Source organism: Phyllopteryx taeniolatus, chromosome 16 (genome assembly GCF_024500385.1).
Source record: "Phyllopteryx taeniolatus isolate TA_2022b chromosome 16, UOR_Ptae_1.2, whole genome shotgun sequence".
Classification (NCBI taxonomy): domain Eukaryota; kingdom Metazoa; phylum Chordata; class Actinopteri; order Syngnathiformes; family Syngnathidae; genus Phyllopteryx; species Phyllopteryx taeniolatus.
This window is the reverse complement of record NC_084517.1, coordinates 8,873,153-8,899,882: the sequence shown is the minus strand read 5'-3', so window position 1 is coordinate 8,899,882 and position 26,730 is coordinate 8,873,153. Positions and strand designations below refer to the sequence as shown.

General features: G+C 41.0%; 1 protein-coding gene across 2 annotated transcripts in view; it reads right to left on the bottom strand.

The window, feature by feature from the left end:
- Positions 1-26,730, bottom strand: part of grb2b (growth factor receptor-bound protein 2b) — a 47,667-nt gene extending 20,937 nt beyond the window's left edge. Inside the window, exons 1-2 of one of the 2 annotated variants that reach the window (XM_061750300.1) lie at positions 26,502-26,730; positions 23,981-24,234 (exon numbers count right to left, since the gene is read on the bottom strand). In XM_061750300.1, coding sequence (XP_061606284.1) covers positions 23,981-24,058 — 78 coding nt within the window. In that variant the 5' untranslated portion in view covers positions 24,059-24,234; positions 26,502-26,730. The remainder of the gene's footprint in view (positions 1-23,980; positions 24,235-26,501) is intronic. The other variant, XM_061750301.1, reaches the window with a different exon arrangement.

Below are 26,730 nucleotides of genomic sequence, written 5' to 3'. Positions count from 1 at the left end.
GCTATTTTGTTGAAGCTGGACAGCGTTCTCCGTGACGATCACAACTACACGCATTCATTATTCATTTTGAATGGCCATGTACTCCTGCACGTCAGTGAGGGGCGCAGCTTTGGTCAGACTTGGGGAGAATTCGGAAAGGGGGCTACATTCAAATATCGCTAGCGGGTTTAAAACTGCTAACTTCCGTTTTAACACTGCATCGTCAAAGAGAGCAAGCAATTTTCAACACTCAAGATTGGTCAATAATTTGTCAAAAAAAAAAAAAATACAGGCCCACAGAACAGATTTCTGCCCAATAGTGATAATATACTAAATATCAAGTGAAAAGATTCGGATCTAATTTACAACATTGTGTTATACTGATGTTTATGTGACAATGGTGTGTACTAAATTGTGGCTGTAAATAGATACAAGTAGGCAAAGACGAATTAAAAGGCACGGTAACAGATAAAGCAGTTTATCTGCTGCCTGAAGAGCTGTATCTGCTGATTATCCCAGACAATTCTGAACGGACTAAATATTGATTGGAATGCACGTCATCCACCATGTCACATTTTAGCTTTGGCCACATTGGCTTGTTCAGAACCCTCAGTCATATATACAAGAGTGGATGGTCAGTTTACAGAAAATGCCATTGAGTGGCTACAGCACTTCTGGAACTGTGACAGTTTAAGTTTCTTACTGTGAAACCCATAATAAGTATTTAGTGTTATTTAGTAAAAGTCATGCAAATGACTGTGACCTTTATGCCCAGCAGGGAAGCAGCAGACTGAGCAGAGGGAGGTCATGAGCTAAAAGATTACAGTGAATAACACTAAATCAAAGAATAATGCTTCAGGCCGGACCATGTGTGAGGCCTCCCTTATTGAGCAGAATTTGCAGCATACATATCGCACTGTTCAACACACTTGTGGTAAAAGTAAAAATGAGCATTCCCATTGCTAGTAGACTTTACACTGATCTGATCGGCTCTGTCGGTATTGGCCGATAATTAGCATTTTATGCTGATCGGCTTTAATGTCATAATTTGCCGACCCGCCGGCTCCGCTAGACATTTACTGTACAGTGTATTTGAATCCAAAATCTAGTTTATTTTTAGTCTTGTCGCGTGTCTTTTGACTTAGTACTGTAAATATCTGACTGCAAATAAAGTTATTTTAAAAAAACGTCGTCGGTGTGAGTCTGAGACAGACAACATGTAATGTCTGGATCAGATAAGACAAATTTGGTCTTTCAGGATTGCACTATGTAAGGATACTGCAATAAAATCTTGTATTCCAATACGAGCGCATCCCATCTTTGACGATCACTGGGCTTTATCTCGTCAACTCAAACCCGACTGGATACAATCGTTACCATGGCGACGACGAACAATAGACTGCCCAAATTTACTGTTCGGGAGAGGATGTTCATTCACGGATTGCTTGACGTATGTTCACGTACTTTTAATACGATACGGCTCGCAAGCAGGCAACAAAACATTATGTAGCCTAGAAAGCTAGTGCTAGCACTAACGGTTGTACATAAACATGCCAGCGTTCTGTCAAATCATGCTCTAAAGTTTCGGCGTGTGCGAAGTAATTTAATTACACTAAGTTAGCACCAATTACTTCTGTCATGTTGTAATGTTGGTTTGACCTGACTGAAAACTTAAACTTATGTCGGTGGCCAATCCTTGAATGCCCGCTTGAGGTCATTAAAGGTTTACCTTTCGTCTAAAATGTCAAAGAATACTCTTGAAGATACTCAGTATACAGTATACAAGTATATACAGTAAATGAACAAGTCATTTAAATACACATTGCTTGTGATCAGATCAGTGATCGGTTATCGTTTTTTAAAAACTCGCTGATCGGTAATTGGCCCCAAAGATTCTGATCATGTAAAGCCTAATTGCTAGAGGAGTAAAGAGGGAAATGTATTACAATGGAATGTTTAAGGTTGACCAAAATAGACTGATTTGAATCGTTTCCCCCCCTATGTTGCATAAGTTCCATTTCCACTATTATGAATCAGAATCATTTTTATTTTGCCAAGTATGTCAGTACGACAACAGACAGTCAATTGACAGAGAATACTTTTGAGACATAAAGACATTAAGAAAAACAGTCACTGAGCAATAAAAGGTTGATAGTAATCTGGTAATGCCGGTACAATTTTGTATTTATTTTTTTGGGACAAATGTGCAAAAAGGTGCAGAGTCCTCGAGCAATTCGAACAGTTTGAATGACTAAGAGAGCAAGACTCCGGTGCAATGACCATTGTGCAAAGGGTGCCGAGACTTCAAGAAATGTATGCGGTTTAAAGTGACTAGTAGTGCGATAATGTGGGACAATGTCGATTGTGCAAATGTTGCAGATACTACTCAGTCGATTGTGGAAATGGTGCAGATGCTTCTCAGGCACATGAGTGGCCAGTATTGGTCAACAACAGATATGCAAATAGTGCAGCGTGGCGAGACTACTACAGTGAACGCACAAGTAATGTATAATTGGCCTGAAAGAAATGACTCAAACTCGAGACGAAAAAATTGGCAGCATGTTGCAATGAAATTAAATGTTTAAGAAGTTAATGGCAGGAGGGAAGAAGCTGTTGAAATGTCTGCTAGTTTTAGTTTGCATTGTTCGGTAGTGCCAACCTGAGCGAAGGAGCTGGAAGAGCTGGTGACCAGTATGTGGCGGGTCCAAGAGGATTTTGCATGCTCATCTTAGTTATGGCAGCATGCAAGTCCTCAAGGGTGGGTAGGGGGGTTCCGACAAGCTTTCAGCAGTTTTGATGGTCCACTGCAGTCAGAGTTTGTCCTTTTTTTTGTAGCAGCACCAAACAAGACTGTGATGGAAGAACACAGGACTGATTCGATGACCACTGTGTAGAACTGCCTCAACAGCTCCTGTGGCAGGCCGTGCTTCCTCAGAAGCCGCAGGAAATATATCCTCTGCTGGGCCTTTTTGAGGATGGAGTTGATGTTGAACTCACACTTCAGGTCCTGAGAGACTAATACCCAGGAACTTGAAGGTCTTGACGGTTGACACAAGGCAGTTGGACAGCGTGAGGGGCAGCTGTGTCGAAGGATGCCTCCTGAAGTTCACAATAATTTTGAGAATTTTGAGCGTGTTCAGGTCCAGGTTGTGTCGGCCGCACCACAGCTCCAGCCGCTCCATTTCCTGTCGATACGCAGGCTCGTCACCGTCTTTGATGAGGCCGATGACTGTAGTGTCATCTGCAAACTTCAGGTGTTTGACAGCCGGGTGCGTTGAGGTGCAGTTGTTCGTGAAGAGAGAGAAGAGCAGCGGAGAGAGGACACAACCTTGGGGCGCCCCGGTGCTGATGGTGTGTGTAGATGAGGTGGCCTCCCCCAGCCTCACCTGCAGTGTCCTGCTTGTCAGGAAGCTGTAAATCCACTGACAGATGGCAGGCGAGACGCTGAGCTGGAGAAGCTTGCAGGAGAGGAGTTCGGGGATGATGTCGTTGAACGCAGAGCTGAAGTCCACGAACAGGATCCTTGTGTAGGTCCCGGCGCCGTCGAGGTGTTCTAGGATGAATTGCAGTCCCATGTTGACTGCATCATCTGCAGACCTGTTTGCTCAGTAGGCAAACCGCAGGGGGTCCACCAGGGGACCTGTGACGCTCTTGAGGTGCACGAGGCGTTCAAATGACTCCATGAACTGGGCTGTGAAAATGTCCTTTTCAAATCTGCAGTAGAAGGTGTTCAAGTCGTCTGCTCGTCTACTATTGTTCTCAGCTTGGGGGGATCATCGCTTGTAATTGGTTAGCGATTGTAATGCATGCCAGATTGATTTAGAGTAGTTAGCGCTAAACTGATTTTCTAACTTTACTGCATAGTTTCTCTTTGCAATGTTAATTTCTTTAGTCAGCTGGTTTCTAGTGTGATTATACAGGGCTCTGTCCCCACTTCGATATGCATCCTCTTTAGCCTGGTGAAGTTGCTTAAGTTTGGCAGTGTACCCCAGTTTGTTGTTATTGAATGTGCGAAATGACTTTGTTGGTTCGCACACTTCTTCACAAAAACTGATATAGGATGTGACAGTGTCCGTATATTCATCGAGGCTACCAGCTGAATTTTCAAAGACACTACAGTCTGTGCAGTCTAGACAGCTTTGAAGTTCCATCTTTGCTTCATTGGTCCACTTTTTCACTGTTTTCGCACATTTAAGTTCTTGCCTATATGTTGGTATTAAGTGAATTTAGCATTGATCAGACGAGCCCAGGGCTGCACGAGGTATGGCACGATATGCGTTATTTAGCGTAGTATAGCAGTGGTCTAAAATGTTATCAAAAAAAATAGCTTCAGAAAAAACAAAATATTTGGAGTTAAGACGCTCACTTGAGATGCTGGACTTTCGCAAGAGTTGTGGAGATCCTGTGGAATATTCAGATTGTTGTGCAACTTTAGCTGCGCATTTCCTCAAAATGTTGCTAAAATTCCAAACGTAGGACTATAGGGGTATTTACATGTACAAATTCAATTGTTAACTTCACCAGGTCTAACATTGTCAAAAAAGGATCTCAGTTTGAACCACTCTCCTCTCATTATTTTTTAACATTCTGGGAGATTATCTTCCGCTGTCAACTATTTTTATGTAAAAAATATATTTTTTTGTATATATTATTACTATTTAAGTGAAGCAACAGTGTTGCCAGGTAAACAGATGTGACACCGCATACATTGAGGCGCAATAATTGAACTGCAACAGCAAAAGTTGACAGCTTGTTACGGTTGAATGGCCAAGTGAGCTTTAGCAGCTGTTACAGGAAAAAAAAAACTCCCACTCACTTCAAGAGAAGGTGGTTCCTTAAGACAGAGTGACACCGAAGCAAGTGAAAGCCCAAGGTTTATGATTAATTTCTTCCTCCAAGACATCATTAATAGATACTGGTTACTGTGGACTTATTATATAGCTTTGGTGTGGATATATCTTCTAGTGTCTCGGATTTCTGACCTACTTTTAAACACTGAACATGCTTTGCAGTGTGGGAACTCTAGGCATGTAGGATGTTAAAAGTCACAAGAGTAAGAATGATCGTTCTCTGTTTTAAATACAGAAGTCTCTTTTTGGCACACATCAGCAGGAAGTGATGTGGTGATGAGGATGAGTCCTAATTACAGCGGTCTGATACAGCAGAGTCAAATAGAGGAAGAGGAAGAAGAAATTACACAGAGGGAGCCCAGTAAAGAAAGAATGTGACAAATGACTGATCATAACAGACAAACCCCAAAGTATAGAGAGGACTCCCTACTAATGAATCGCACTTCATGTCATCTGCTTGGAAAGAATTGTGCAATATAAGGTCCTCTCTACTGAAAAGCAGGCAAAGAAGCTATGTTCCCGTCCGTCTGCTGCGTGTACTGCCGTGCATTTGTGCTCGCTCACGACCCAAATGCCTTTTTGTGCTACCCACATCAATCCTCTGAAAGAGAAACTTGTCCTCTCATTCCCATGCTGCATAGCTTTCTTGTTCCCACCAGAACCAACATCCACCAGTGGTACCATTTAAATAGTACCTCCTTCCTTATAGAGAAAGCAAATTTATTTATATAGCGCATTTCATACACAAGGTAACTAATTCAATGTGCTTTACATGGTTAAAAGCGTTTAAAAACAAAGAAAAAAACAGCTTATAAACATTTAAAACAGAGAAAAATAAAAAGTACAATTAAAATAGCGTACAGTGCAAGAAATATTTAAAAAGCCAGAAGCAATGTAAGCACAAATACATGGTAACATCAATAAAATAAAATGTGGTTTCAGAAAAATCACTTTACTTTGTGTTTGTAGTGTTTTTGAAAATAAAGCATGATGTGAAGGTCTATGAGAGTGACTACCATTTAAAAATAACCGATGTGTTGTATCACATATGCAAAATGATATGAGTAGTTTAGTTCAAACTATCTAATCATTCTAAGAATAAATTATTTCATCCATCCATCCATTTTCTGAGCCGCTTCTCCTCATTAGGGTCGCGGGCGAGCTGGAGCTTATCCCAGCTATCATTGGGCAGGTGGCGGGGTACACCCTGAACTGTTTCAAATTAATAATAATTATTATTATTAGACTTTACGCCGATTTTATCGGCCTTATCGGTATCGGCCGATAATTTGTATTTTATGCTGATTGGCTTTAATGTCCTAATTCGCCAATCCCTCCACAAAAGACATTTACTCCGCGTCGCCATCATGCAAAGTAAATTTGAATCCAAAAGCTAGTTTATTTCTACCCTTGTCGTGTGTCTTTTGACATCGACCTGTAAATATCTGACGGCCAATAAATGGGGGGGGAGAAAAAAAAAAAAAAAAAAAAAAAAAAACCATGTCAGCGGTGTGGAACAGACAACACGTAATGCGTGCATCAGACTACAAGACAAATTTGCTCTTTCACGATTGTACTATGTCAGATTACTGCAATAAAATGTTGTATTCCGATACCACCACATCCCGTTTTTTACGATCATTGGGCTTTATCTTGTCAACTCAAATGCGACCGGATACACTCGTTACCGTGGCGACGACAACAAGAGTGGATCGCGCCGAGTTTGTATTATAAGGACAAAATGGGGAAAAACGTGTGTTTGTGGTCACCGGTGCTCAGGACAGGAGAGGATGTTCGTTTAAGGCTTGCTTGAGGTATGTTCCCGCACTTTTAATACGATATGGTTCGCAAGCAGGCAACAAAACGTTGCGTAGCCTAGCAAGCTACTGCTACGGTTGGACATAAACATGTTGCCTTCCTGTCGAATCAAGCTCTTAAGTTTCGGTGTGGGTGAAGTAATTTAATTAAAAATAAAGTAATTTAATTACAGTAAATTAGCACCCATTATTTCTGCCATGTTGTAATGTTGGTTTGACCTGACTGATTAGAATACACGATCTGACTAGAGGAGTGATTTCCAACCTTATGGAGCCAAGGAACACATTTTACAAGTGAAAAATCTCACGGCACACCAACAAACAAAAATGTTACCAAAAGTGGAGACATTAATTACTGTATTTACTTTCTGCCATCTAATAGTAGACCATTCATTTATTCTGTCCGTCACTATGCCTCACTGGCATAAATAGAGGAACTATTGTAAATAGAATATTTTATAGTATAAGTATATACAGTAAATGAACAAGTCATTTAAATAGACACATTCCTCTATCATGTGATCGGATCGGTGATCGTTTTTTTTTAAACTCGCTGATCGGCCCCAAAAATCCTGATCGTGTAAAGCCTAATTATTATTTTAGGATGACCTGTGAAGCTGCACACAGGCTCTTACTGCTCCATCAAGGTGAGGAGAGGTTAAATAGTGAAGTGGGATGTTTAAGCTTCCACGAACCAGCAGATGTTTCTGCTGACATATTCAACCTTGTCCGATTGAATGGCTAATGGGCCTGAGTGGGTAGTTGGAGTTGCACTTCGTAAATCAGGCTTACTGCCCTGCAGGTGTATGTTGACTTGTAGCAGATGCTGCAAATAGAGGGAAGTACCAACTGGGACAAAAGGAAAAGAGATGGAGGTAGTTCATGCAACACTTTCCTGTCTTGCCATGCGCCCTTGGACAAGGAACATGATGGTAATGGCGTCAACTAGAAAAGTGGTGCCAATGTGGAACAGATGGAATAAAAGACTAGGCCCACAGTAATTTAAAACATACATATTTTTCTACTTCAAAATAACATGACCTACCAGCTATATCAAAGACTAATAATGTAATAACAATGGAAATAAGGCAGTGATTTCCAACCTTTATGGAGCCAAGGCACATATTTTACAACTGAAAAATCTCACGGCACACCAACAAACAAAAATGTCACAAAAAGTGGATACATTAATTTCTGTATGTACTTCCTGCCATCTAACAGAAGAGTATTTATTTGTTCTGTCAGTCACTATGCCTCCTTGTCATAAATAGATGAACAAAGATACATTATTTCTTGTAAATAATGTTTTTTTTGAGTAAATAAGTACAATATTATAATTTCCCATGCCACACCTGAAGAGCGCTCACGGCACACTGGTTGAGAATCACTGAAATAAGGTATAACTCATCAGACAATACCAAACCATGCCCCAAAGAACCGTCATCATCCATGACATCATCACGTAAGCAGTCGTTGCACTTCAATGGACCTGTGTTGTGTATTGTACTGTGATCTGATATCTGCTGTACCTTTTATCTATAGAAAGGCAACTCAGTTGACCTGTTTTCAGTCTTCAAAGGATTAACTCTGGCTAGGGGTGCACAGTATATGCAGTAGACATAAATTTGGCCTATTGTATAGATTTGGAATCGAGTACTGAGTACCAACTAGGGTTAGAAAACTCTGGCAGGAGGCAGATATGATACATATCTAGATACACAGGTAGTGATTCCATTCAAAAATGATTTCTTTACGGTCAGGGCGTTTCGATATGATTCGATTCGGTATGGGAGCGATACAATTCTTGATTGGATTTGGAAACATTTGTAGCGGATATGCTCCCGCAACCGGAGGTGAACCCCATTCCTCCGCGCTGCCCTGCTGTGAGACGGCCACTAGGAGAATGCCTGGTGTACGTCAAGTGGACCTGAACCTAATTAGCAGCTTCCAGTCAAATCTTGATTCCTGGCTTCAAAAGACTCCTTCCCTGACCAAAAGGTTGAGGGCCCCTCCCTCCAAGAAGACTATGTGGTTAATATTCATACATGCATGTGAGGCACCACCCACTGGCGTTGAGAGGAACTGCAAGCTCCAACCCGTGGACTCACCTTTGATGATTGTTAACGGAAGACAAAATGTCACGATCGGTCGGCGGAGCCTCTGCAAGCAACTAACGGCATCCCGTACCGGTCCCACACGCCTCTGAGGTCCAGAGCTCAGCGCGCCACCAGTTCAACCGGCAGAAAAGTTATGAGTGTATCCAAACGGGACAACAACTTTCTTTTCCCATTTGTTTTTATTTTTGTGCATCTTTTTTCCTTCAACCAAGCCTGCTTTGTTTCCGCCTGAGGTCCGGAGGAAGACCACTCTCCAAAGACCAGCTGATCTGCATTCGTGAGTCGACACTGCAATCCTTACAATGATGTACAACATCAGTCCCTAATTATTTTGGGGAAATTACTAGCTTCACACGAAATCCCAACTTTGCTTTTTTTCCCCCCTCCTTTTTATCATTATTAGTGTTCTTTTCTTTGATTAGTTTGACCCCTTTTGTGTGTTCCCCTTTAGATCAATTTAGATGTCATTAAATATACTATAAAATTCCACTCTTGGTTGTATTTTGTGTGTGGGTTCGGAGTTTAAGTAAACCTCTGTCATCTAGAACTCAAAATTTCCTAAAGTGTAGTCATTTTCAGATTACGAGACTGATGATAAGGTTTCTTGTCATTTTTCCTAAATTTTATACATAAGTGCTCTTTCGAGACATTAATTTGATTTTAACAAACTTAAAATTACGCTAAACCGGAAGTAACGCAAGCGTCACTTCCGGCTTATTCTTTTCTCCCAAATGAATTACATTTTATTTGACCAATATACGCTACAATGTAGATGCTAATCCTAACCTTGATTTTACCCAATTCTATAAAATTACATTTGTCTAACCCAATGATTAAACATGTAAAAGACCACTTAACCCTGAGCATTATTGCTTGATGACACTGTACAATGTATAGCTGTCAGATAAGTGTAACAGATTTCAAAAGCTGGACAAAGTGGTCTAAATTACATAAGAGGGGCCGTGACTATGTTTGCCTTGGGCCCCCAAATTACTGGCTAGTTATCCCCTGCTTTGAGCCAGCTCCGCCGCGGCTCGGCATGACAACCAAAGTGGGATTAGAGGCTCGTGAAAACTAATGTGAATTGCAGGACACATTGATGATTCAAACGTACATCGCGATAATAAATATGCATGCTTCAATTCGGCGCCAAGCGGCATTGGGTCTCGTCTTCCCCGATGCGCCCCTCCCCGCAGCTGGGAAAGCCCGTGAGCCTGATTGCTTAGCCTGCAGCAGCTGGACAGTGGAATGAAGCATTTTACAAAGCGAGGGGAAACCTAAACCATTAAAACCGTTCACACGCAGCAGAAAGAGTGCGCTCACTTTAACTTTTACCAGGAAAGGCTTTTGAGTTTCATAAATAAAACAACATTTTAGCAAGTAGGGGTTGAAACAATCATGTAAACAAACAGTAGTCATGCGATAGCGTTAGCTATCCCGTTTTCCGGGTTTGCTCACGTGACGTTCCGCATGTAGCGGATTAAGTATTTATAATGTCAGCAATGTTATTTGAGTTCGTTTTGTACTATTTTGCACCATGGACAGCTTAATTTTAATGTTGAGTTTTGTGATCTGTGCAATTGTACTCAAAATTACATTATAGCTTTTTTTTTTTTTTTGTTGTTTTAAAAAAAATTTTTTATTTAGTTTTGCTGAGGGAATTTAAAACCCACTGATGCTTATTCAAATAAATAAATTTTTTTAGAACACCGCATCTACTCGCCTCCAGAGGCCGCCATTCTTACGTCATTACATGTGCAGAAGTCACGAGAATGTGACATGAATCTGCCCCTCTGTCTGGTAAAAGGGAAGAAATGACATCACAGCTACTAGTTTGTTAAAAATTGATTGTAAGAACAATTTCATTTTCGCCTATTAAACTTCCTTGAAAAGTAGTCTGCCGGCTGTTTTGAGTCTACTGAGCACTTGCCTCGCAGCTAGCTGCTCGCTAACGCCGGGAAGCAAGCACCATATTTTACCATTTAATCAGTGACAGCGTAATAAATTATCGATTTTTTTGTGTATTAAATTAGCGATTAACATGATTTGGGGATGGTGTTGTGTTGATGGCAACAGTATATCATGGTAATATAAACTGCAGTCAGGACAGGCCCAGTCAAGAAGTCAAGCCAGCTGCCAAAATCATTGTTCATACTAAGCATTACGGTAACACGCCGCACGCCGCAAACAAAGCCAAAACATGCATCTTAATTCACCGTGCCTCGGCTGAGCATGGTGGGACTCGAGTTGCGTTAAACGCACGCACACCAAAAACTCTGCATGAATGATTCCTTTGCTTACTATCCGGAAACAATGTTAAGCAATACTATTACAAAATCAAGTAAAACTAAGTATGAGAGCGGTGTCAGAGAGCAAACAGCAAACAATTACTTGTTTTATAAACATTGAGTTTTATGAACACAATTACTACAGATTTTAGACAGCAACAGGAATAAGTCGAAAGAATTAAAGACTGGATAGAAATAAACAACATTATGCTATTCAACCATTACACAGTATACAGATATAAATAGTTGATGCCACAGTGGGCAGTCAAGATTTCGGTTAAGGAATGCAACCAGCAAAGTTAATTTGAATCTTGAGATACATTAAAAAATGTTTATTTGATATCTTGGGAAAAATAAATGGTAAATGGACTGCACTTATATAGCACTTTATCTACATCATCACAGTGCCCAAAGCGCTTTACAAAGCCTCACATTCACACACACATTCATAAACCAATGGGCGACTGCTGTCATGCGAGGCGCTGCCAGGCCCACTGGGAGCAAATTTGGGTTCAGTGTCTTGCCCAAGGACACACTGACATGCGGACAGTCGTAGCAGGGATTCGAACCTGTTCTACCTACTGAGCCAAAGCCACCCCAAAATAATCCCATTGGTATCGCAAGACAAGACCAGATCTCTGTGACAGACCACCAAGGAGTCCACTAAAAGAGGTTTGATGAAGGTCTGATATTGTATTTCAAAATAAAAGTATCCGAAAACTAATGAACTACATTTTTTAATGCATCTCAACATTCAAATTAACCTTGCTGGTTACATTCCTTAACCGAAGAGCATTGATGTCCGTATTATTGGGAAGCTTTTATTTTGAAGGTGGCTTCGCCGCGAGTTGGCCACGTATTACCGTAATGCCTAGTATGAACAAAATTAGGGGCGGCTGGCTTGATTGCTACTTTACGAGTGGAGGCTGGCTTGACCGCAGTCATTTTCAGGGATCCTTAGCCAAACTGATGTTTTGCACAATGCACATACCGGCGCTATATACCTACTGGGGGCGTGCCTTTAGCGTCCTCCTCCTCGCGCACCCTTCCCCCTTTAACAGCCGCATGTTGTCCTCAACCACGTCCGCTTTTCCTCTGTATAAGCAGCGTGTCGGCAGGAAATGCTCCCAGTCAGTCAAGCGGCGCGCTCATCACACAACAACATTTATAGATTTGTGCACACATAAGGCGTGTCCATTTTGGAGAAAAGACTTTTAAGTGCACCTTATGGCCGTGAAAATACGGTAATTAAATGCAAGTGTATTGTGCTTAGAATTTAAATACAACTGTACTTTAAAAATCTTCAAAAGTTCAAGACTGTGTAACATGATACACAGTTTGAACCTTTAATTCAGTGATTCTTGCATGCCACTAGAGTGAGGCCATGTACCACCTAGTGATACTTGTGCCACACTTTGAGAAGCACTGCTGTAGAGGGCGTCACTCATGACAGATGGTAAAATTGGACATCACAAGCTTTTCAGAGCTACGTGACCACTACGTCACACATCATGACTAGTGAATGGGTAGTTACTCAATATAATAACATTTAAGCATAATGTGTTTTGTGTTCAATTACAATAAGATTTTTATTATTTCTATGTTGAAAAACAACATCAGCGGTAGAAGGTAAGCCTACTGTTAGTCCAACCTCAAGAGATGTTAGTTGCAATGTATTCAAATAAAGTGTGAATGCATTTGACTGTTATTATTTGCCATTATGGTTAGTTATTATTTGTTTATTTTTTCCATAATTAATTTATCTGATACCTTTACAAGAAACAAAAGGAATTTAGGAAATTACACCTGCACTGTCTAGTATCCAGGTATTTAGTTGACTGTCACACTGGTTGATTCTTTGGCTAAAAAAATATTGAATCTCTTTCCAAACACTGAATCGTTTCAGATTATAATCATTCTAGATGAGCAAATATTATCCTTGAATCGAATCGGCAAGCGTGATACGAATCGAATCGCTGCCAAAGAAAATAAATAGTTACACCCCTATAAATTTATATGCAAATGTAACCACCATTCTTCTTATTTTATTTTCAGCAACATCCTAAAATCTTCTGGCAGTGCAACTCTGAGTATGAGACTCTGCACAATGAGCAACGAGGCAGGGATTTATTAACCTTTCAATTCTCCCTTTGAAAGCCCACAAGCAGCAAATAAACCCACAGAAAACAGAGCTGATTTGTGTCATCCTGAAGTTTTTAGTGGATTTGGATTTGTCCATAAAAGCACAGAGCGTATTCTCCTGACATTTAGATATCAAAATTCAGCGCTGATAAAACACTTTCATAGAACAGGATCAATAGTTCAGTGAATAATCGGCGAAGTGGGACCCATTAATCAGGGATGGGTCGAGAGGCTTCATAGAAAGTAATGATGCAACAAGGCTTAAAAGCTTCTTTCTTGGCTAATGATGGGGTTTAAAATAGAAAATATAGAATATAAGCACCTTTGAAAGTGAAAACAGCAAGGGAGGGGAAAAAAAACCAACAACGGTTGAGGTTTGGCTGAGTGCATATGACTATTCTGCAGTCTAATTCCAACTCGTACTTCTCTGCATTATCAGTACAGCGAGGTAAATGCAGACGAGGGTTGCTGGAGTTGGGAGACGCAGGAAGTTGCAGGGGTTTGGACGACACAAACAGGATGTGAGAAAAGCTATGCTGTGGTATCACTATAAATGCACAGAGATACAATAAACTTGCACTCTTGTTTTGCACGCACTACAGACTCTCAATCCTATTTGTCTTATTAGAGTTTGGGAATCCAAACAATGTGCCAGTTTTAAATCATTCTTAAAAAAAATATATATCTGGCTTAAAAAATGTCACTACATTTTAAAAAAAACAAGTGTAAATAGGCCAAATGACTGCAGATTTTGTATTTAGAAGTTTCTGGTTGCTGAGAGAGAGAGAGACCACTATTCTCTTTACTGGGAAAAAAGCAGCTTTTAAAAGCGATAATATAATTAATTAATTTGAATAATAATAATTATAATTAATGATTTAGGACTGGTATACACAAAGAAATCCGACCTGTTTTTGTGCAGATTCTGCCCCTTTGCGACAAAGCATGTCAAAACGCCAGACGGCCTTAAATCTTTTAAGATTATCCTATTAGATTGTCTTAGGTCTGATGTACGTTAAGAATGGATTCAGCCTGATTTTAGGGTCCGAAACAGGTCGGGCCCGACAATGTTAAATAATTAATTCGTTCAATATTTACGACCAAAACTCTTCACATTTGTGTGTGTGTGTGTGTGGGGGGGGGGGGCTGACTTCTCCAGAGTCATCAAAGAAGCACCCAAGACCTAAGAGCGACGAACACTGAAATTATCGTAAATTTAAACTATGTCATTTTATGTAGAAAAGTGAGTTCCCCAGATGGCAAGAAGTATTTTCCAAAGCATGTCGTTTTTTAGAACATCGCCATTTTACAAGGCTCTCGGGTCCGGCAATCTTTGTTAACACTTGGGACTAGTTTTGTTTCGTTCGTGAACGTTTCATTTAGAAGAACGATCTTTTTAGTGAATGAACTGAACCGAATGGGTTTATGAAATGATCCGTTTTTTTTTTAGCTTAGCCGCCGCCAGCCACCGGGAGGCTAGCGAGTCAGCTGGGAGCGGAAACTGAACTGTTTAAGTGTTCTGTCACTCACTTCTGAATCGTCAGGAAATTACCAATGAGCAGCCAGTGTGCAGGCGGGGGCGGGACTTTATTAAATGTACTGCCATGTGATTTGCGATTCGCCAGCGTTGTCACTCACTTCGGCGAATGACCAATTAGCAGCCAGCGTCAGGCAACGCCGTGCAGGTGGGGGAGGGACTGAAGTGAACTGAGTGAGTCGGTCAGTGAACTGGTGTACTAAAGAACTGAAGAGTGATTGGTTCAGGGGAGGGACTTACGTGAACTGAGTGATTCGTTCAGTGAACTGGTGTACTGAGGAACTGAAGAGTGATTCGTCCGTTGAACTTATCGTCCGCGATCTGTGAGACGAGTGATTCGTTCGTTGAACGTCTTCGCTTGTGATCCGCTAAGGAGCGCTGTACTAATACGATGAGTGATTCGTTTGCGCAAGGAACGACGTACTATGCAGTGAACATACTCATGAGTGATTTTAACCGCAAGTCGCGGGGATAGCTCTCACCAGCAGCTTCAAGCTAACGGCTAATTTTTGAGTCAGTCAAGCACATGAAAACAAGCACACATTTAAAATAAATGTAAATTAATAATAAATGTTTTTACGTACACATACATATCATTCCCTCTGTGTCTGTAATGCTATTATTAAAGCTGTTTACTTAATAATAATAATAATACATTAAACTTATATAGCATTTCTGAAGACACTCAAAGACGCTTTCCACTAATCAGATGACAATAACGGTAAGGTGAATGAGCAGAAAGCCCGGCTGGCGGGTGCTGGTGTCAGCAATGCTGAAAAGTCACGCCGGCTGGCGAGAGCCTAGTTGGACGTCAGGGGACGCGGAAGGATGGTCAGTAGCTGAGCTCGCTGGACGCATGTTCACGACTCACAACCGAAGCCGGTGTTCGAGAGCTTGCTGAGAGAAAGAGATAGGTAGGTGACAATTTAGCCGAAGTTTATTTTTTTATATATAAATAATCTCCCCGCCTGTCCTAGTTTACATGACAACAATATCGCATAGTCCGTTGGTGAATGTGTTGAGTGAACGTGAACCTCAGGGATGGATCATTAACTGAATGAGGAAGCACTTGAATGATTTGTGAAAAAGAACTAAAGAGTCGGTGAACGAATCTTTTGTAAGAATTTTTTCAATGAACTGATTCGAATGATTCACTACACTCAAAAGAACTGCCGTGCCCATCACAACTTGGGACACATCAGTGCGTATCTGGAATTTTCTCTTCTTCTTCGGTTTTATGAGATCACGTGATAATGCGAGACTTTGAGATCGGCAGCACAACAGAATCCATCCTGGTCCATTGGTATCCCCGCATTAAAATACAAAGTTGCCTCTAAAATCAGTGTGTTGTAGATGCAATAAGAATACAGAGATGTGATGGGTAAATTCTAGCAGTTTTCCCACGTGTATTGTAGTCTGTAGGTAGTACGACGAGCACAATGAGTTTTAGTTATAACTGCTGACACAGAGCTCACAGATCTGTAGACAGGAGCTTATTCTGTCACCACGATGGACTGTTAATCTTTATTTATTTAAAGAGGAAATGAGAACAGTGCTTGGGGCTGTGGCCAGATTTCAGTAAGATGTCCTGCTTTGCCTCTTAATCAGGGACGTAAAAATGAAGGCCAGCAGCAGATATGAAACATGCAGCAAAAAGTCATGTTGAAGTCCATACATTAAACTCAACCATTATAGTCACTTTTCTATTTTTGTCATCACATAGTCTTCCTTTTGCGTGAGGAAGAGGCTTTGATATACATACGTGATAGTTGGCTTCATGACTCTTGAAAGAGCAAATGACAGGACTAAATGTTGCTGAATGACTCAAGGCTGCAAATTAGAGGGGAGCCCGGTCAGGGCGGCCAGCTTTTGCGAAACACAGTGACGCAGTGATTGCTCCCTGGAGGCTAGTTGTGGAACCTGATTACTAAATATCCTAGTGACAGTGGACAATGTGGGCTTTCTTTAATCTTACAAACGACCACAGAAATGTCACAGATAAAGAAAGGATGAACCTCTGTTGGAGTTCTCTTCATTAACTGTGAGAGTAAAAGCTTATAATGTGCATGTGCAGAGTACATACAACTGATTGGACTGCAATCACTTTCAAGGGTGCAATTGCAATTAATTGAATATAATGATGCATGGTAACATTAAGCCCAAGGTAGCGCTGCAGAACTGTAATGACTGGAGTCCCTTCCTTTACCAGGAATTAAAATATCAGACATCGTTGGAAAAGCTACCGTACCTCTCATTGTATCTACAACTAGAGGATTCATTGTGTGTTAATGTTTACATAAAGAGAAGCTGTACAATAGGGGAACTCTAAAATTTTTCTATTCATGCCATAGAAGTAGATGCTCAAATGAGCAAGGCCAGTACGCTCTCTTGAGAGACCTTTTTGTCCTTTGGCCAGCGGTGTCTAACATCAGTATCAGCAGATGGCTTGCTTTGACAACATATACATTGGCATTACTGAGAACCAATTCACGCTTCATCAATTAGTATCCACATTTAAGTATCAGGGAACACATCTGACCTCAACTGCTGCTTTCAAGTCGGTCTATACACTTTTGTATCTGGGCAGACATTAAGTTGCATTGTTTGTTGTGCAGTTTGATTACTGGCATTGTTAAGTTCTTAAATTTTTTTTTTACTAAATTATATTTCATTTGAAAGAGAAGTTCCTGAAAACATCGTCTACAGTAACAAGTTACATAGCATGGTTCCAATCTTTATAACACTGTGCGTCTGTGAATGGAAAAAAAAAAAAAAAAGAGGCAGCCGTTAAGACATGGCTGCAGTTGGAAAGGGAGGAAACAAGAGAAAGAGGTAAACAGGATAACGATGAAAGAGTGAGAGAAAGGGGGATTCAATCCGACAGAGGCCAGAACATCATGCCTACTTCAAAAAGCAAGTTAGTCCTATGAGGAAAGCAGCCAACAAATGATTCAGATGCATTGTGGATGGTGCCAGGGGCAGTATTATGGCAGTCTATTTTAGATTCACCTTCTCTCTAGAAATAACGTGAAAAGAAAGTCTACCCGACTTTACCTCCACGTAAATACGTGTGAAACAAAGACTTGAAAAATAAAAATTCCCGCATTCTTTTAATTATACACGTTTCAAATTATGATGGCTGTTACATGCAAAATTCAATTTCCCTTGCAAAACAGAGGAAGCATTCTTTTTCCATACTCTTGGGTTTGCAGCCGGGAGTAAATTGTTGAATATTGTTCGAGCATACAGAGGACTCAAACAGAAGATATATTTCAAGAAAAACATGCAGTCCAAATATTGAACAAGATTTGCTTGTATACATCATCTTCCAGTCTCTAGTTATAGTGAATTAAGTCTCGTCTACACATTCTAGTTCAATTGCCCGGTTTTTGGGATATAAAAAATTGGGCCAAAGATAAAACTTTGTCCAGCATAAATGCGAGTTGTAACCTCTACAACTCAATTGAAGAATAGAAAATAATTGAAAGGGGGAATGAAAAACTACTGCGATAATGAGGTTGCACAAGTGTGCACTTTTTTTTTTTTTTAATAAATGGGGATGTGGCTGTGTTCACAATTAAGCAGTCATTCAAGCTCATGTTAAATGGGAGTCAGCACACACCAGCCAACATTTAAAGTGCCTCCAATTAAGCTAAAATAAAGTACAGATGTTCTAGTAGGCTTTTTTTCTGACATTAATTTGCTTTCTAAGGTTTTGTGCCAATACTGACTGAACCTTGACTAAAGCCCCCGTTCCAGCTGAAGAAAACATGGTATACAGTATTTAATGCATTGGAAATTCTTGCGTACCCTTCCCCTGAATGATACAGTATCTTTGAACAATGGGATCCCTCTGATCTTGTGGAAGCTTTTCACAGACCGTGGCTTTTGCTGTAAGATGTGATGACAAAAATGTCAGGAAAAGCCTGTGAGAACCTCTGAACTTTATTTAGGGTTAATCAGAGGCAATTTTAATGTTGGCATATGGGTGATGACTCCCATTCAACATGAGTTTGAATGTGATTGGTTAATTCTGAACACAGCCACATCCCCAGTTTCAATAGGGTGTGCACACTTGTGCAACCACATTCTCAGCTTTTTTTTTTTTTTTTTTACCACTCAGTGTTTTGTAATTGAGTTGTAGAGTTTATAGCCGTGAATATATTTATCTTGGTCTCATTTTTTCACACTGCCAAAAGACGGCGACCATTTACACATTCCAAGAGCCGTGACATGTTGGAAACTTTTGACCCAAGGTATGTGCTTCCAAACCGCAACTATTTTGTCAAGGTCGCCTTGCCTCACTTGTACAACGCTACATGACACAAACAAAAAAAAATAAAAAAAATATGGTGTTACACTTAAAATATGGACAAGACGGGCCATGCAGTTTGACGGCTCATATGTTAATTGTTGAACATCTAAAATGTTAATTATTCAAACATATACATTTTTAAGAATGTGATTTGCTTTTTCTATAAGTGAAGGGGAGAGAAAAAAAATCCATTAGAATCATGAACCAGATTGTGAAAAAACAAAAAAATCAGATTGTATTAAGGAGATATTGCCCAGCCCTTACACAAATACAAATATAATTATATTGATGCAAATTGCTGCTTAAAAACCTTAAGAGAATCCTGATGAACATGGCTTTAGCCAAAGAGATTATGATTGTTTAAATTACGTCAAACTCTGGCCCGGGGGCCAAATTTGGCACACGATGTGATTATATTTGGCCCGCAAGACCATAACAAATGTGTATTAGAGTTGGCCCGCCAGTATATAGCACATGCGCCACTAATATTACAAATCCCAGAATGCTTTGCTAGTGTGTTGGCCCATCAGTCTAGACCGGCGAGCGGCCCTTCCATTTCTGTTGCAGTCGTTAGCAACTATGTTACCAGTCTCCCCGAGCAAATTTACACTTCCCCTTCCCAAAAATGGCAAAACGAAAGATGGAAAACTATTAACGTCCAAGACAGGTGGGAGGCAGATTGTCTGTTCACTAAAGTAAAAGACAGACCTCTTTATCGTGTGCGGAGCAACGTGGCTGTAACAAAGAATATAACATAACTGAATTAATGTTTTTTAATGCCCTTTTTCAACTCCCAGGCATGGACTGTTAATAGTTTGAAGTTTGGATTTTTATTGAAGGACATTCCTATTTTTTGGGTTGTTTTGTTGTTGGCCTTTGAAAAAGCCATCCATCCATCCATTTTCTGAGGCGCTTCTCCTCACTAGGGTCGTGGGCGTGCTGGAGCCTATCCCAGCTGTCATCGGGCAGGAGGCGGGGTACACGCTGAACTGGTTGCCAGCCAATCGCAGCCTTTGAAAAATGATTTACATAAAAAAAAGAACGGTAGTTGGAGATAGATAAATAGAAGATGGATAGACTGAAGAAATCATGTTATCTATTGAAATACAAAGCAACAAACAAATACCACTGATGTCTTATTGCAAATTTGATTTCTCGTGTTTATAATATTAAAGTTTGTTTATTCCAGATTCAGTGTTTAAGCAAAATGTAAGTTTGTTGTCATATGATCAACTTTAACGCTACATTTCTGGAGAGGAGGGAAACATGCACATCGCAGTGATTTTTCATAAATATTCATTTTGGCCCGTGACGTCCCAATTTTTAATTTTGTCCTACCGTGAATTTGAGTTTGACACCCCTGGTTTAAATCCTGTGAACGCCATTGTCTAGGAAAATTGCAGCATGTATTTTCCAAATATCTTTGCCATGTTGAGGCAACAAGCACGCATGATGCTTGAATGACTTCGAACACCCTTTTTAAGGTTGTACAATGGAAGCTGACAATTTTTTTTAAAAAAGTGCCTATAAACTGGCACAGAAACTCAGAGGGGTACGCTAACAGTAATGTCGACTGCTAAGGTTAGCAGCTGTTTTTCATCACATTAGTGGTTAGCGTCTTTTTATACTTGTATGACATTTACGAAAAAGCTACTTCTGTTTGACGCAGTTTTGTATCCACTTTGTCCATATTTGGCTAAGACCGCCGCCGCCTTTCTTCTGATTGGTTGCATCTGTGTAGAAGACCCAACCATCACTACTTGTGAGCGCATGTGTTATGTTGACAGCGCTGGGTCAGGGGCAGAGAGTTAGGAGTAGATCTTCGCTAGTGATGTAGATAAGCTCATGAACTTCGAATGACCAGCTTTCAGGCTTCTTGGCAGAAAAACGTCTGTAACTCAGGAATGCAAGGATGATTTTAATTCATATTTCACGTTTACTGAGGCACCATAGAGGCAGTATAACATCCCAAATACTAGAAAAAGTTGTTTTGGTAATTTATGGGACCTTTAAGATAAAAGGTAGGCATACCGAAAATTCGGCCACCGAATACGTTTGGCCGAAAGTTGGCCCAAAAGCGCATTTTCTGCCGAAACAGGATGTTGTGATGGTGCAGTCGAACACCGCTGACATTAATAGGTGTCCAGAGAGAAAATAATACAGAGCAACACAGGACGCCGTCTGAAACCGAAAATGTAGTAGTACGTCACTGCATAAGTCACCTGAGAGCAGGGGTCTTTTAGGTTAAAAGTACATTACTGTATAATATGATCTTTATTAGTCCCACAATGGGGAAATTTGCATTGTAGTTAGGGGTTAGTTATAGTTCTGGTATGTGCATCGGTTTGGCTAAGGATCCCCGAAAATGACTGCAGTCAAGCCAGCCTCCACTCGTAAATTAGCAGTCAAGCCAGCCGCCCCTAATTTTGTTCATACTAGGCATTACATAACAAGTCACCAACTCGCAGCGAAAGCCACCTTCAAAACAAAAGCCTCCCAATATTACGGACGTATCTCAGATTTTTTTTTAAACCGAATTTTTCAGTCATTGTGAAATACAATATCAGCTCTTCATCAAACCTCTTTTAGCGGACTCCTTGGTGGTCTGTCACACAGATCAGGACTTGTCTTGCGATACCAATTGGATTATGTTGGGGTGGCTTTGGCTCAGTAGGTAGAACAGGTTGGAATCCCTGCTACGACTGTCCGCATGTCGAAGTGTCCTTGGGCAAGACACTGAACCCTAATTTCCTCCCAGTGGGCCTGGCAGTGCCTTGCATGGCAGCAGTCGCCCATTGGTTTATGAATGTGTGTGTGAATGTGAGGCTTTGTAAAGCGCTTTGGGTACTGTGATGATGTAGATAAAGCGCTATCTATATAAGTGCAGTCCATTTACCATTTATTTTTACTAAGATATCAAATAAACTACATTTTTTAATGTTATCTCAACATTCAAATTAACTTAGCTGGTTGCATTCCTTAACCGAAGAGCACTGATGTCCGTATTATTGGGAAGCTTTTATTTTGAAGGTGGCTTTCGCCTCGAGTTGGCGACCTATTACCTGTAACTGGCCTTATGGTCGTGACAATATGGTGCTTTGATTCAGGGTGCAACTGTGTCTGCCTTTACATGGTTGATGCAATAACTACATTAAAAAAACAAAAATACACAATTTATTAACAATTACAATTATGGAGTAATTGATTGTCGTGCGGCGGCACGGTGGGCGACTGGTTAGAGCGTCTGCCTCACAGTTCTGAGGTCTCAGGTTCAATCCCCGGCGCCGGATGTGTGGAGTTTGCATGTTCTCCCCGTGCCTACGTGGGTTTTCTCCGGGCACTCCGGTTTCCTCCCACATCCCAAAAACATGCATGGTAGGTTAATTGACAACTCTAAATTGCCCGTAGGTGTGAATGTGAGTGCGAATTGTTCTTTGTTTATATGTGCCTTGCGATTGGCTGGCAACCAGTTCAGGGTGTACCCCGCCTCCTGCCCGATGATAGCTGGGGTAGGCTCCAGCACGCCCGCGACCCTAGTGAGGAGAAGCGCCTCAGAAAATGGATGGATGGATGATTGTCGTGCAATGAAACTATGCATTGTTTTGAAAGTGGCTGGCACGGTGGTCGACTCACAGCCTCACATTTCTGGGGACCGGGGTTCAAATCCTGGCCCCGCCTGTGTGGAGTTTGCATGTTCTGCCTGGGTGGGTTTTCTCTGGGTACTCTGGTTTCCTTCCACATCCCAAAAACATGCGTGGTAGGTTGATTGAAGACTCTAAATTGCCCGTAGCTGTGAATGTGAGCGCGAATGGTTTGTTTCTATGTGCCCTGCGATTGGCTGGCGACCGGTTCAGGCCGTACCCCGCCTCCCGCCAGAAGATAGCTGGGATAGGCTCCAGCAGCCCGCGACCCTATTGAGGATAAGCGGTAAAGAAAATCTTTTGAAAGTTAATTTCTATAGGTTGCCAGCTTTGAAGTCATAGCCATAAATGCAATTTTATTAATAACTGGCATCATTTCTTTCAGTGTTTCAGTTTCCATCTTTGGTTTCCTCATTATCAGTTTTCGCCAAGATTTTTCATTTTGGTGCAGGGACATAAGGAAGATTTTCTATACAAATAGATTGTTCTCTGGAGCGCCTTCCCGCAGATGAAATGTGACAAAATAGTTTGCTGTGCCAATTTAAGAAAATGTGTCTGTGAGCGAGCTGTTCTGTACTTCCGCCAACTGCTAATTTACATAATTGCCCTTATACAGTTTCTCTGCCAATGACTTGGAAGCTAGGCTGGCTGCAGCTCCAGAGCCACTTTCAAGTTGCAGCAGGACCACGCTGCCTGAAGCACTACATCAAAGCCTAAAGCTCAGCTGCACTGCATTTTTTTAGATGCACAAATTAGCATTAGTGTTTGAGTCAGGAATTAATAAGATATACATAATGTATGTGCATAGTGTGTATTTGTCAAAATCTATTTGTGTTTACAGTTGATATTAATTCATTGTATTGCTCATATTGAACTAAGCAGCCAGACCTTTTCTGATGCCACAATGAATTCCTTTCTTGGTTCACTGGTTAGCATCACAGTTTTTACAAATAACGGAAGACAGGTAAAAAAAACATTTCATCTGCGAATGTGTGAATTTGCGGATGTCGAAACATGAAAATGGGGGGCTCTCTTTACATATTTCTATGAAAAACACTTTCAGGCCAGAAATATAAAACGAATCAATTGAAATATGGTAAGTACGGCAAACCGAGTGTCCTATGTGACCATCTACTCTTATGTAAACTACTGTAATTCATTGCGCACTGTTAATAACCTTGGAAAACGTGTCGATAAAAAAAATAACCCGACCCACTTTAATGTCAAGGTTGATGGCATTCAGTCACACAAACAAAGTACTCACTCCAATGAAAACCAAGTATTTTCCACTTACCTTAAGGACCTCTCCACGCTTAAAGCTAAGCTCATCTTCAGCAGTAGCGTTGAAATCGTATTTGGCAATGGCCTCCATGGCGTGTGTGTGAGATAACGTCTTGGTTCAAGTTGGGATTCAGAGACTGAATAAAAAAATAAAAACACAGCTTATCCCTGCGTCTGTGGCCAGATGCTTTTCTCCCGAGTCTCTCCTCCCGTCTGTGACCCGTTGCTTTAGGGCTTTGACCTTACATAAAGGTCGCAGCGTGGTTCCTGTAAGAGTGGGGAGAGAAGGCGCAGACTAAGACGGCCTGGGCAAAAATGTGCACAGGTTTGTGAGCTTCTTAAAAAGAAGCAGAGATATGGACATCCTCAGGCAAACAGAAAATTTGACAATGATCGCCATCTTTTTTTCTTAAAAATTAATAAGAGAAAAGTTTGTGAGGGTATTTAAATCCCTGTCAATGACTGCTAAGCACCTTTGCAGACTGGTGATTATGCAGAGCAGTCAGTGATACATTAGCTCAACCTACATTTGTTAAACGGATAAGGAGCGTTATCTCATTAAGTTGTTTACGAATATGCGTCAATCTAATACAACCATACGATCCCTAAAGGTCATTAAACCTGACTTACACGCCACAAGCCAATAGCGAACAACGAACCAGTCAACACTGACGCTTTATGGAAGAACAAAAATAAATAATGAAAATGGCACATTTCATCCGTTATAAGTATGAGTAAGAGATGTTACGACGAGGATGTGGGACACTTCTAGAGAAGTTGCTAGGAGCGTGCAAGAATATCAAATAAGCAGACTCTACACGATTTTAATTGGCCTGATCGGTATCGGCCGACAATTTGCATTTTATGCTGATCGGCTGATCAGGTTTAATGTCATAATTCACCGATCCGATCAATGACTACCAAAAGACATTGACTCTGCGTCGCCAAAATCCAAATCCAAAAGCTTGTTTATTTTAAGCCTTGTCGGGTGCCTTTTGACGTAGCACTGTAAATATCTGACGGCCAATAAAGTTATTTAAAAAAAAACAAAAAAGTATGTCAGCGGTGTGGGACAGACAACAAGTCTGAGACAGACAACACGTGATGCCCGCATCAGACTACAAGACAAATTTGCTCTTTCACGATTGCACTATGTCAGACTACTGCAATAAAATCTTGCATTCCGTTACCACCGCATCGCATTTTTTATGATCATTGGGCTTTATCTTGTCAACTCAAATGCGACCGGATACACTCGTTACCGTGGCGACGACAACAAGAGTGGATCGCGCCGACGGTATTATGAGGACAAAAGGGAGGAAAACGTGTGGTGGTGGTCACCGCTGCTCAGGACAGGACGTTCGTTTAAGGCTTGCTTGAGGTATGCTCACGTACTTTTAATACGATACGGCTCGCAAGCAGGCAACAAAAACGTTTTGTAGACCAGCGAGCTAGTGCTAGCGCTAACTGTTGTACGTAAACATGCCGCAGTTCTGTCAAATTATGCTGTAAAGTTTCTGTGTGGGTGAAGTAATTTAATTGCAATAACGTAATTTAATTACAGTAAGTTATCACCCATTATTTCTGTCACGTTGTAATGTTGGTTTGACCCGACTGATTAGAATACACGATCTGACTAGAGCAGTGATTTCCAACTTTTATGGAGCCAAGGAACATATTTTACAATTGAAAAATCTCACGGAACACCAAGAAACAAAAATGTCACAAAAGGTGGATACATTCATTACTGTATGTACTTCCTGCCATCTAATAGAAGACCATTCATTTGTTCTGTCTGTCACTGCCATAAATAGATGAACAAAGATACATTATTTATTGTAAATAAATTTATTTTGAGCAATTAAGTACACAAGTATATACAGTAAACGAACAGGTCATTTAAATAGACACATTGCTCTATCTTGTGATCGGCCCCAAAAATCCTAATCGTGTAAAGCCTACTAATAAGGCAGGTTTTTAATAAATTATTTCATCAGTCGATAAAAAAATAAACGGGCTGGCGTTCAAAATGGTAGACCACTAATCTTTATACTTTTTCTCTAGTAATGTCGGCTGTAATTTTCATATACAGAAACGATATAAAATCGTATATTTTGTCATCACATAGTGTTTTCAAACATTCACACAGACTGGACCCCCAAAAGACTGCGCCCAATCTACGAGGAGGCTAGGGCTAGCATGCCGGCTAACAATAACTGCGATGCAAAGTGGTTTTCAAACTCCCTTCCACTAATGGATCCTAACCCAGCTAAAGGGGTAGGCGACATTAGTCAACAAGTGAACGCGCGTTTCACTTCAAGCGATATGTTGATAAACGACGGGGAACCTTGCTGCTAGCTTCGTGTTGGCAAATATAGCAAGAGAGAAAACACCCCCCCCTCTCATAGCGCAAGCTGTTGTTGCTAGCCTAGTGGCACAGTTAGCCCCGCTAGCCTTACTTAACTTGGCTAGCCTGCGTCGCGAAAAGGAAACAAGACAGTACACAACTTTGAAGCGTAAGCAGTCCAACTCACCACTCGATATATTCCGCGTCGACGTTACCACCGTAACAAACAAATCCCTATCGCGTTGTTACTCGCTCCTCGTTCTCGGTTTTGGTGACGGAAAAAAAAAAAAAAAAAATCCCCCGATGTGTGTCATGTATCGCTTCCAGCCCGTCCTCGGAGCCCGACTCGAGCTGTTAGCGCAAGCTTGGCGACGTTTATTTCCGCTTCCTTCCACAGGGCTGGGATGGTCAGCCTC